Source organism: Lepidochelys kempii, chromosome 14 (genome assembly GCF_965140285.1).
Source record: "Lepidochelys kempii isolate rLepKem1 chromosome 14, rLepKem1.hap1, whole genome shotgun sequence".
NCBI lineage: Eukaryota > Metazoa > Chordata > Testudines > Cheloniidae > Lepidochelys > Lepidochelys kempii.
The window spans coordinates 21,278,767-21,292,353 of record NC_136393.1 but is presented as its reverse complement, the minus strand read 5'-3'; the positions used below and the strand labels follow the sequence as shown (position 1 = coordinate 21,292,353).

At 41.2% G+C, this 13,587-nt stretch overlaps 1 protein-coding gene across 5 annotated transcripts in view; it reads right to left on the bottom strand.

Moving 5' to 3' along the window:
- Positions 1–718: 718 nt before the first annotated feature.
- Positions 719–13,587, bottom strand: part of COX10 (cytochrome c oxidase assembly factor heme A:farnesyltransferase COX10) — a 155,994-nt gene continuing 143,125 nt past the window's right edge. For all 5 annotated transcript variants that reach the window (XM_073312016.2, XM_073312015.2, XM_073312017.2 and 2 more), the window contains one exon: positions 719–3,170. In XM_073312016.2, coding sequence (XP_073168117.1) covers positions 2,764–3,170 — 407 coding nt within the window. In that variant the 3' untranslated portion in view covers positions 719–2,763. The remainder of the gene's footprint in view (positions 3,171–13,587) is intronic.

Here is a 13,587-nt window from a genome sequence, read left to right as displayed (position 1 = left end):
TGGGAGAGCACTCTCCCATCGATTAGTGTACTCCACCTCCCCGAAAAGCGTCAGGGAAGTCGACGGGAGACGCTCTCCCGTTGACACAGCGCAGTGTAGCCACTGTGGTAAGTGGATATAACTACATCGACTTCAGTGACATTATTCATGTAATTGAAGTTGCATAACTTTGATCAATTTAGCATGATAGTGTAGACCAGCCCTAGGGCTAGCACCACTACTCTTGGGGGAAAAATACCACGGGAGCCTTAATAGCCCTGAAAGGAGCACAGTGCTCCTATGCCATGCTGGGGGGGCCTACTTCTCAACTGGCTCAGTGGGAATGAGGAAAGCCACCTCTTCTTCTTCCCAATCTGCCCTCTCAGCATGCCAGTTCCTCTGACCATGCCACAACTATTCTGAGGTCTGCCAAGCCCACCACCTGCTCTCCAAGTTCCTTGTGTTCTTCTGAGCAAGTGAACCGTTCACAGAATCTTATTTCATTTTGCAAAATGTTGCCAGCTTTCTCCACTCACCGCTGCATTTTCATGTTCAATGGAAGCATTTTGCAACATAAAAAACACACATTTCCCATCCGTTCCCAATTTATGTAAGGCGTGATCATATGACACAAATGTTACTGCTACTAGGGATGCTGCGAAACCAGCATAAGGTGGCTCTTGTATTAGGCTAAACAAAGTGAATCACGTACAAGAAATGATACCCCACACTCCATTGCTCTTGTACAGTATGTTTTACTGCAGAACAAATTCATATATTTTACAAACGGAGAAGTTGTACTGGGTTGTAGACTGCATAGGAATACCTGGAAATAGTGTTCCCACAGTAAACAACCTGAATACAATGGAGTCTGTTTCAGAAAAACAGTAACAGGGACTCAGCACTGTTATCTGCAATCAGTTGAGAGAGGCAAGCATCTTATGTTTGATTGTTTAAATGTCATTTAAAACACCTGATTCTGTTCCCAAAGAGCACTGTTGCCAACAGAGACTGAGGGCAATGGAGTCACTCCTGATTTACACCAGTGTAATTGAGACCAGAATCGTCCTGCAGCATTAAAGGATGCTGTCAAGTTTTTATATCCGGGTGAGAAGGACACTGGCAAACTTGTGAAATTCCTTGAAGGGCTTTCCTGGATATCAGGTTAGCTAAAATATTCCATTTCACCACTGGCAGACCTCGTCATCAGCAAAAGCCTTGGATCTGGTGCACAACAGTATTAGAATGGACCTTGTACACACTGGAAAAAGGTTGGGGATTGTTTACAGTGAGGAAAATCCACAAGTTATTATACTCGTTAACTAACACAATGTAAACTACTCCTTGTCTACACAGCATGCTGTTGCGTTTAACATCATGTTAGTGGGTCATGGCTAAACGTACAGTGCACCCTGGGTGAACCATGACCCACTAACATGACTACAAACAAGTCAATGCTTGTCTACACAGACTGTCTTACATCATGTTAATTAACATTATAACATGACACACTTTTCTTGTGTGGCCATGCCCTTATAGTAAACTTCAGCTATGCTGGTTGCAATTTGAACTTGCTGAACTAGTTTTTAAGTTGAGGCTGTAGCTGGATGAAAACTGGCTTTTCCTCAAGACCGAGAAAACGTGATTCCCGGCCAATAATGCACTTCATAGCGATCTTCTCTTGGAGCCGCAACTGTGCCATGATACATAATAGAGTTGTCGTATTTCTTAATGCGAGCTCAGAACTCAATTAATTACAGGAAATGCCTCACCAACAGACAGGCTCTTACACTGAATACGTTGGCACAATTCATGTTAGCATACAGAAAACCTCAAATAATTAGATTCTGAGGGCCTGATCCTCAGCTGGTATAAATCAGCAAAGCTCCAGTGAAGTTGACTTAGCTGTGTCAGTTTATACCAGTTGAGGATCTGGCCCTGAGCATTCAAGCCCTAAAGATTTCTCACAGAAAGAACTCTAGCCAGGGTGAGAAGTTCCTCTGTGATGGAACACAATAAAAATCGCCCTGAGCATGTGAAAGGTAGAGACTAGGAACTATCTCCATTCAGCCAGAGCCTGTTTAAGTGCTAATGTGCTCTCTGTGTTGTATGATCTTACAGAGTGCTGAAGACCTAATAGAAAATAATCTGGGCTCTCTGAAAATACATCAAAGTGAACTCAACCCTTGTGAAAGGTGCCAGATTGACAGGCCCAGAAATTGAAGCCCTCCATTTAGTCACAGAGCAGGAATGGCATGACTGTGGCAATGCAAGCTTCCCCCTCACTACCCTGCCAATGTGCCTCAAGCCGATTCTCGACAGAATACCTGCTTGCGGGAAGATAGAGTAAAGCTCAATATCCAATGAGTCTCCTTGGCTTCCTCACTAAGAATGTCAAAGATGAGGGCCAATTGTGGGGCTGGTGCTTCTGCAGTGTAGATACCTGCTCATTTCACTCATTCATCAAACTCATTTCATGTAGGCTTGCAGGAAGCCCAGGGAAACACGATTAATTTTTCACCTAGGCTGAATTTTAACTCATGACCTAAGAAGTGAAAGGGGCTTTGATCCCATTGACCAAGCCCATGAGCCATTTAAGTCCCCCAAGTTCCTCCCTTTAAAAAAAAATGAGAAAACAATTATGTAAAGTGGTCACCGAGCACAAGGGATTCTCTTTAAACACACTGCCATAGATTTTCCTGCCCATAATTAGCAAAAGACCCTCTGCTTGACAATAAAAATAGGTGTCATTTGAGCTCTAATTGACAATAAGACAACCCGATTTCAACTGAGAAGCTCACTTTTGTCTTCCTTCTCTAGCAGGGATTTCTTACATGTGAGCATGAGAAGTAGAAGCATTGGTAAATGCCACAGGCTGCAGAAGAAAAGTTTCCTGGAGCTGCTGCGATCTGCATCCCTGTAGAACCGAAAGCCGAGGTAGGAAATGTACAGGTTGATAGGGAGTGAAATGAGCGGAAAATTCCATGTGGTGACATTGAGGATGGGGGCCAATGCTGAGAGTCCAATTAGGGCCAAGCAGTGACGCAGAGCAACCCGCCGGCACATTGCAGGATGAGTGACGGACATCATGCAGTATCCTCCTCGTGAGTAATCCTCCCGGAGGCCCCAGCTCAGGGCATTGAAATGCGGAAACTGCCAGGAATAGAGAATTCCTCCCAACAGCAATGCGCCTGCAAAGGAAAGAAAAGGAAACGTGCATTAGAGTGCTCATCTTAGATCATTGCAAAGGAGCACTGCATACAACATTTCAACACCTTTATGAAGCTTACCCATACCACCAAGTGCTACCACTGCAGAGCTTATGACAACTGCCCCCCACTCCCATGGAACTAATCACTCATAAATAACCTATCACACTCAAATACTGTAAAGAAGTCAAGGGGATATTCTCTGTTTATCAGAAATTATGTGGTTCTCGGAGAATTTTTTTTTTAAACTTGGAAACGGTGTTTCTTCAAATAATTTATTTCTAATGCACCTGTCACCTCAATATCTAGGCACCAGTTCAGTTTCCACCTGGGGGTGATTTGTTGAAACTTAAGAGAAGTTTGGTAGAAGAAGTTTTTTTCACAGCCTCTAGGACACAAACTTATCTCTCCAAAATTCTCTCATGGGAGCACTCAGAGCAGGGAAAACACAGTAGAAGGAAGGAAGTGTGTGACAGGATAAGAAAAAGTTATTGACAAGATGAGTCCTACTCACTGAGATGCAGTGAGAAAAGGAGCCTACGCAGGAAACAGTCACATCCTGAAAACTGTGATACCAGTGATGACAAAATAATTTGGAGGCTCAGCTGGAGTTTCTCCTTCTTCATTTTGTGAAGACTGCAAATTGCTCACAGGTGTAGAGGCTTCTCAACTGCTTAATCATTATATCCTGGGGTGACAAAGTACAAACATGGCAGAGCAAAGCAGAAAGCAGCGGAGAACTGCTTACTTCCCAAGACCAACTCTGAATACCAGCTTTAAATACAAAAGCACTTAACTGATGTACTCTTCAGGGACTCCTAAACATATGTGGGACCTGATCCAAAGCATGTTGAAGTCAATGGGAGTCCAATTGACTCCAGTGGGCTTTGGAATGGGCCCTCAGACTGGGCTATATACATGTGAGTCCCTCATCTACACTAACATCACCTGTGAGAGTTCCCTGTAGACCATCCCTGTTGTTCCCTTCTCTTCTACCTCCCCTCCACTCCAGATGCGATATCCTATTTGCATCTTCTAATCTCCATGTGTTTGTCCTTTCTGGGAATGACCTCCCATGCTACCACCCCTTCCTGCTCATCTAATGGAAGCAGAATCAGGCTTTAACGTCAATGGCAAAATTTGGCTTCAGTCAGAGGAAGATCAGGTCCTTTACTCCTTCCTAAAAGCTCACCTCTTTCCAGAAGGAGTGAGTTCATAATAACTAACACAGACTAAGTCCCACCTCCACAAAGGCACTTGGGTACCTAAGCCCCACATTTAGTTGTCTAAGTCCCAGTTTCAGATGCTGATGTGATCCACAACATCACCAGGGCTCTCTAGGTACCTAAGTTTCTGCCTCCGAGCATGTGCACTGCCACTTTTCTCAAGCGTCCGGATGCTCATCTCCCACCTAAGCTTCAGCACAATCCATGAACTGGGGGAAGACAGGTGGAGGAGTGCCTGTTTTGCCAATAGGGCCTATCCAGTAGGTGTGCTCTGAGCACTCTGCAGAGATCAGACCCCATTCAAAACCCAGCAGGAGGAAAAGCAGCAGCTCACCTTTTAGCTCAGTGGTTAGAGCACACACCCAGGATGCGGGAGACCTAGGTTCAGTTCCCCACTCTGCTCAAGGAGGAGAAAGGATTCGAACAGAGGATTTCCCACCTCTCAGGAGAGCACTCTAACCACATCTATTCTGATGTGGGTCGCTCTAGATCTCTCCCATTTAATCTGTATAAATACAGTCATTAAGCCTGACAGAGAGAGTGAGTGTGAGAATGACTCTATAGCCTGAGTATTAGGTACCCACCTGGGAGGTGGCAGACCCAAGGTCCAGTTCCCCTGCTCCAATGATTCTTTAGTTATTGATCAAAGAGCAATAGATGTGCAGTGCCAAAGTCCCTTTGTGGATTGGGACCTATGTTATTTCCTCAGTGATTCAGGTTTTCTCTGGGTCTGTTTTGGTTGTGAACTCCTTGGGGTTGGGAATGTCGATCTTTCTGTCTTGTAACGCACAGTGTCATTGTTACCCTCCTCCAAATAATAATCCAGGCTGGTACCAAGGCCCATGGCTCATACCACCCCAACCAGCCAGAGGATGTCACTGCTGCATCATCAAAAATCTAAATATAAGGGCAGTTTGCTAGCTGCCTATAAGATGCTGTGAGAGACGAGGTGGATGGGAGAACATCTTTTTTTGGATTGGCGAGAGAAACAAGCTTTCGAGCTTACACAGCGTCCAGACCCGAAGAAGAGTTCTGTGTAAACTCAAAAGCTTGTCTCTAACCCACAGACAGAAGTTGGTCCAATAAAAGATATTACCTCACCCACCTTGTCTCTCTAATATCCTGGGACCAACACGGCTACAACAACATTACATATAAGATGCCTTGGCAGTCTGAGCATTTGTCTCACATCTTTTTAAAAATTATGAATACACTTTTGCTATTTTGTGAGTTCCAAGTCCCTGGAAGCTGCTTACATTAAGTACAGAGACAAGGAAAGGCTACCAGAATAGGAATTCAGATCCTTGGACGATGTAGTTAGCAGGAGAATTAAAGGCAAGCATGGGCTACGATTTTAAAATGTGATTAGTGATATTTGGGTATCCAACCCAAGACTCCTTGAAGGGGCCTGATTTTCAGAAAGACAATGTCCAACACTTTCTGAAAATCGGAACCTTTTAAGATGATGAGTTGGGCACCCAAATATCACTAGTAACTTCTGAAAATCTTGGCCATGGTGCACAAAACACCATTTTCAAAGTCTGGTGAGAATCAGAATTGATGCTTCTTCATTGAAATCAAAGCAAGTTTCTCCACTGACTTTGCAAGGCAGCAGGATTGAGCCTATAAACAGTACATCTCTGTAGTATTTGTTTCTTTAGGTTTTTCCTCTTCAACTGAAATACTTGCTCCCGAAGGCAGGATACCAGACTTGATGAACCAAAGACAGTAATACTCTGCACTTAACGCAGGATTTTTTATCTTCAAAGGGCTTTACAAACATTAGCTCATTATTTCTCACAACACCCAGGGAGATAAGTTACAATTATCCACCATATGGGGAAACTGAGGTAGGGACAGAATCAGAGCAAGAATTAATACATGCAAGTTCTTTCTGGTTCCCCTCTCTTTGATCTGGTATGACAAGCCCTATGTTCCTGTGCCTTTGGTCTGTAACAGAGAGTCTTCACTTATGAAGTTGTTCAATCTTTGGTGTGCAGACAACCCCCAAAAAGCATACAAAACCTCAAACACACTGAAAACTGTAGTAATTCCCCTCACTATAACACTACATTTTCAATTAAAAAAAATCATCTTGAGGCAACTTTTACACACAAACAAACCAGCCAGAACTACTTTGAGACTGAATTCCCATTTGCAAAGATCTGGCTTTAGTGTGAGCGCTTTTGGAGTTTTTAAACTACTTTTATTACATCACTACTTCAGAAATAACGGGTATTTTATAGAGAAGCTAAATAGTAAAACAATTTAACAGGCCATTATGGGGATTTTAATTGATCCAAACCTGGAGCTGCATTTCCCCCCTGATTTCACTGGTGATCCATTTGTTAGTTTTCCATATGCCTTGCTGACTTTGTTGGGTTTCCAAAGACTGCTAAGTGTCATGTACGTGCTGATTTAATTGGAAAACAGGAGAGGACGTACTCCAGTGTCAAATGAGCCCTGGCTAGGGATGTTACAAACTTCCAGTCAATGACAAGAATTAAAAACTCGAATTGCTTGACAAACATTAACTATGTCATAAGTATGTCAATGGTGTTTGTAAGCAATGTTATTACATGAAGGACTATAGCTGAAGAATGGGCCAGTTCACTATTCTAGAGACTGCACTGGTTTCCCTGTGGAGTTCTTGATAGCTGTGAATATAGGTATAACTAGCATAAATGATTTCTCTCTATGGAGTTTAATTATGGTGAGATCAGATTAGTTAGTTCACACCCATGATACATTCTGTTGGCATCTTCTCAGAGTTGGCACAGTATGATCCAAGGCCTAGCTGGTTCATAATTGTAAGAACTGCCTTTTTTTTTTTAAAAAAAAAGAGTTTGCTAAAGCCAGGAGTTTGGAAACACCAGTTTAATACCAGAAATACCCTGGCCTTCATAAGTTCCATTGGTTTCTCTGTGGCACTGGTAATAGCAGCGAATAGAGGTATACCGATTTGTAACCCTTATAAAATCTTTCAGCTTCTCCACAGGCTTTGTTAACTGGGAGCCCACAAATATCAAACTCTTTGGACTTCTTTGCAGTTTATAATAGTTGTGAGTTCAGGAACAGCCATGACCATCGCAAACTCCATCCACTTCTCCAGGGGGAGATAATTACAAATGCCGATGATTTGGCAGAGGAATTTCATTAGATTTCTGAAACTCCATTGCCCTCCCACCTTTGCAGCCATTTTCACCAGTGTAAAATGTGACCATTCTGACTGGGATCATTTCAATTCCCACTTTGCAATGGTTTAAATGATCACACAAGAAATAGGGTAACAGAAAACCAGGTCCAGTCTCCATAAACTTAAAGGCACAGACTGTGATGAACATTAAACTTTAGTGTCTAAGATTTAACTGTTAGCAGTTTTCTTACTGCTTTAATTTTAAATACATTCTAATGGCAATAATACATTTCTTGATAAATATAGCAAATTCAAAAGATGTTTCAGCTTTTTGTTTAATTGAGATGCAGCCAAAATGTTAACTATTAACCAAGTTCCCTCCCCCCGCACCTCCCATGAAGAAAAGGTTACTGTTGCTTGTTAAGGTTTTGAGGTTCCATAAAATGTTTCTTATATAGGGGAAAGTGCAAAATCCCAAAACATTTCACAAAACTTCATGGTAAGAAATTGTCAGGTGCCAGAAACGTCTATGGTCAAAATTTGAGAGTGATGAGTGATTCTGGGCTCCCAAATGGACACACCCCTAAAGGGTCTGATTTCCAGAAAGCACTGAGTGCTCGCCCTCTGAGAACTGGCTCTTTACGTTGTCAAATTGGTCACCCAAAAATCAAGCCAACCAAAATCACTAGTCACTTTTGAAAATCTCTACCTCTATTCTTATAGTGTCTATGGAATGTGTCACAATAACATCTCTGGATTATTAGTAGTTTTATTAATTATTTGTAATACCGCAGCTCCAAGGAGCCCTAGTCATAGACCAGGAGCCCACTGTACTAGGTGCTGTATAAACACAGAACAAAAAGATGGTAAATCCTCCACCACCAAACTTCCCCATCATTGTGCTTCAATGATTATTTGCTGAAGGGCCCAAATTTCGGGTCACTAGAGCAGTTCAGTCTCTGGGCCCACTCAGTCCTTGGACTCTCTGCCATTACAAGTAACAAGGTTTTTTATTATGTGAATACCTGTGGAGTAGGATCTGAACTTTGATAACTGATTCACTTCACACAGGGCACTGGACAACCCTCAGATGTCAACAATGTCTGGTCACTACAAACCTGGGCCTGCATTAGAATCAGTGATCATACATGAAAGGTTCTACTCTCCATTACTAATTCCCTGAACCACTCAGTAAGGATAACATAGTCTGTTCACATTAACTATGGGAATACTGAGTTGCGTGGCTAAGAGGAAAAGTCAGAAAGAGATCGCAACTGCAGCATTATTTTGAACAGACACTCCTTTTTTATAGGACAAAAAAAGAGAAGTCCAGACCCAGCTCCTCACCCACTTACTGCAAAGGATGGCATATTTCAGATATTTTTTGACATTAATATCTTGACGATATTACATCTGTTAAGCAGTCAGTTGAAATTCATAACCTGCATTTCACTGACTTACATACAAACTATACACCGTATAGTGACGATTTCATCCACCATCACAGGCAGCCACCTCTGGGATTAAAAGCAGCAGCTGTTAAACAATGCACATTAGTTTAGGACAGGGAGAGAAGTATACTCTTTGCAGTTATCTTCTCCCACCATGCTCCGAGGGAAATTTCTGAAGGCAGGCTGTTGCAGAGGAGAGATTTGGTCAGGACACCATTTTTAGCCCTCTTGGTCTTACAAAATGTGCATGGACTTTTTAGTGATCACAAGTGATCAGGACCCCCTGCTCTGTCTCATCTTAAAGACGATACCTTCAGCAACATGGTGACCCTGAGTATTGCTTAAATACTGACTCAAAAAAGGGGAGAGGGCCACCTACTGACAGGAAAACGCACTTGCATGAGGTGGTGTTGGTGTGAGAGGTGCCCCATCTAATTATTGACCTGGTCTGGCATCAGTAGTAGCGCTGCAAAACTTTTGATGAAATTGTTTCAAACAGCTTTGTCCTCATTTGGGTGTTTGCTTTATAAACCCCAAATATTTCTTCTAACAATGCCATATTTCTTGTACCGAGATTACACCGAAGAGATATAAGCTCACTAAACACAAATCAGCCTAGAAGGTTCATGTAACATGCAATAATGAACCACACTGACTAAAAGAGAAGGGATTGACATCTTCACTATAATGCATTGGCTCCACAGCAGCACAGGGAAACAAAGTTATTTTAGGAGTACAGAGACCAATACATGCATTACATTCCAGTAAATGCACTAAGAGCATGAATAGCTTATTCTCTACCCCTACCCCACTCACTGCTTTTTTGACTAAGCAGAGAGTCTTCTAGTCCACAAAAGCATGGTGGTTTGCAGAACACTGATTACATTTGTATGCCTAAGTTGGGGCAAACAGGTGTTGTATGTCATCAATACAACAAAAAAGGGGGAAAGTGTGATCTGGAGTTGCAGATCAGTATGGATTTGCTCCCTTTTCTGTCTCTTTTTTGGCCCCCCATATGAATGACTGGGAAGTGGCCAACTAGGCATGTAAAATAAACATAGAATGGTTAAAATATCAGCTCCAAAACAGATGTTGAAATCTTACTGCATTTCCCAAAGCTGGTGTTTACTGCCTTGGCAACCTAAGAATGCTGTTTTGCTTAAAGCACAATTTTAGTAATTCTTCTGCCTTGAATAATGTGAAGGAATTTTAAAATTATTTCCAGACTTTGGTAGCTGACTGACACACTAGGGGAAAGCACCGGCCTTTCGTCTCAAGGAAACTGGGTATGAGTTTGGCTCATGTCAGAAGTGAAAGGTTTGCAAGTCTAAGCTTAGCTTTTAATGGACTGTAGTCAGAAAACAACCACACATAGCTCCCTTTGATATGACACAACTGGCTCTCCTTAGTTAAAAGATGTTGAACAAATTACTCCTCTTTAATCCAGACAAGGAAGATTAGAACTGGGAGACTTGAATTAGTCCAGCTGTAGCCATCTGCCTATGGGTAAACTTGATTTTCCAGCTTTGTATTCCTCACCTTTCTTAATTAATCCTAAACTCTTTGCAGTAGTCCTGCATGATTTTTATAGAAAGTTACTCAACAGAAAAGACATTCGATGCTCCCTGAAAGACATCTTTTATCCCTTGCTTAATCTCAGTTTTGTGTTTGTTTACAGCCAAAATTTAACATGCCCAGGCACTTTCCGTTGAGAATCTGTAAGTGTGCAACCGTTGTAGACCTGGAGAAAGATTTTAGAGTTCAGTTACGGTATCTTGTCTTTCCCCATAACTTATCATTCAAGATTGAGATTCAGTGCAATACCAGCCCCAAAATGTACTCTTCTGAGGACTTGGGGATGAAGAACTATGATTCTTAGGTGGATGTGGAAGCTGATTCCTAAAGTGGCATTATTGTCAGTCTTCAAAGACATTGGCTGTTCTATCAACCTACACAGCCATAGCTAATACACACACACACACACGGGCTGTCAGGCAATTAAAAACATTAATCGTGATTAAGCGCATGCTTAAAAAAATTAATTGTGATTAATAGTGCGATTAATTGCACTGTTAAACAATAATAGAATACCATTTATTTAAATATTTTTGGATGTTTTCTACATTTTCAAATATATTGATTTCAGTTACAACACAGAATTCAAAATGTACAGTGCTCACTTTATATTTACTTTTGATTACAAATATTTGTGCCGTAAAAAACAAAAGAAATAGTATTTTTCAAGTCACCTCATACAAGTATTGGAATATAATCTCTATCATGAAAGTTGAACTTACAAATATAGAATTATGTATAAAAATAACTTCGTTCAAAAATAAAACAATGTAAAACTTTAGAGCCTACAAGTCCACTCAGTCCTACTTCTTGTTCAGCCAGTCACTCAGACAAACAAGTTTGTTTACATTTGCAGGAGATAATGCTGCCTGCTTCTTGTTCACGATGTCACCTGAAAGTGAGAACACATGTTTGCATGGCACTGTTGTAGCTGGCATTGCAAGATATTTATGTGCCAGATGCGCTAAAGATTCATATGTCCCTTCATCTTCAACCACCATCCAGAGGACATGCATGAATGCTGAAGATGGGTTCTGCTTGATAACAATCCAAAGCAGTGCAGGCCAATGCACGTTCGCTTTCATCATGTGAGTAAGATGCCACCAGCAGATGGCTGATTTTCTTTTTTGATGGTTCGGGTTCTGCAGTTTGCGTATTGGAGTGTTGCTCTTTTAAGACTTCTGAAAGCATGCGCCAAACCTCGTCCCTCTTAGATTTTGGAAGGCACTTCAGATTCTTAAACCTTGGGTTGAGTGCTGTAGCTATCTTTACAAATATCACATTGGTACCTTCTTTGCGTTTTGTCAAATCTGCAGTGAAAGTGTTCTTAAAACAAACAACATGTGCTGGGTCATCATCCAAGACTGCTATAACATGAAAGATATGGCAGAATGCGGGTAATACAGAGCAGGAGACATACTATTCTCTCCCAAGGAGTTCAGTCAAAATTCACTTAACACATTATTCTGTTAACGAGCGTCATCAGCATGGAAGCATGTCCTCTCGAATGGTGGCCGAAGCATAAAGGGGCATATGAATATTTAGCATACCTGGTATGTAAATACCTTGCAATACTGGCTACAAAAGTGCCATGCGAACTTCTGTTCTCACTTTCAGGTGACATTGTAAATAAGAAGCCGGCAGCATTATCTCCCGTAAATGGAAACAAACTTGTTTATCTTAAAAAGAAAAGGAGTACTTGTGGCATCTTAGAGACTAACCAATTTATTTGAGCATAGTCTCTTAGTCTCTAAGGTGCCACAAGTACTCCTTTTCTTTTTGCGAATACAGACTAACACAGCTGTTACTCTGAAACTTGTTTATCATAGTGACTGGCTGAATAAGAAGTAGGATTGAGTGCACTTGTAGGCTCTAAAATTTTACAGTGTTTTGTTTTTGAATGCAGTTATGTAACAAAAAAAAATCTACATTTGTAAGTTGCACTTTCACAATAAAGAGATTGCATTATGGTACTTGTATGACGTGAATTGAAAAATACTATTTCTCTTGTTTATCATTTTTACATTGTAAATATTTGTAATCAAAATAATAATATAAAGTGAGCACTGTACACTTTGAATTCTGTGTTGTAATTTAAGTCAATATATTTGAAAATGTAGAAAAACATTCAAAAATAGTAAATTTTAATTGGTATTCTATTGCCTAACAGTGCAATTAAAACTGCGATTAATCGCAATTAATTTTTTTAATCGTGCTTAATTTTTTTGAGTTAATCACGTGAGCGTAGTACTGTACAGCAAACGTATCCATACATCTCTGGGCATGATTGTGTCATCTGCATCACAGCTGCACTGCCTTGAAACGCAGATATTTTTCTCCTTTAACCTGATGGCAGAATTTTCTTCTTGGGAGTGAGAGGTGGAGCTTGTGATCCTCTCCCCTCAATTAGTTTCAGGGACAGAAAATAGCTGTTTGGGGTGCGTGAGTTGGCCTGCGTCCTATTATCTATGTACAAAATGTTTCATAGGGATGTTTTTAAAATAACGTCATTTAGGAAAAAATGCAGGCTGCCATTTAACTGTCAATGTCCACTGTTCTTTTCGGGTGTGGGAGTGGGATTACCTCTGTACGATAGAAATCTTCATGTGTGACCATAGAACATTCTCAAGCATCAAGGCATCTCGGAGTTGTACATTCAGTAGTCTTAGCAAGACTAACTGGTGATAGAATTCCACTGTATTTCACAGCTCTAATATTTCTGCAGTGGTGGCATGGTAAGCCTTCAGCCGGCATTTTTTTCTACTACAAACAGAATATACTATTGATTGTGTCAGTTGACATGTGAGTGGCTGAGTAGCCTTGAGGAGAAAAAAAATGTATCCCTTCTAAAGCTTGTTGCATTTATATAAGGTCTCTACACTGCACACAATAGGACTGACTATCAATGTAGCCCTACATGGCTCTATGCTCCAGCCTCCACGTTCACTGATAATTGTGTGCTTTCAAGGTTATATGGTTATGTAAACTAAGGGCAAGGGGGAAAAAATCCC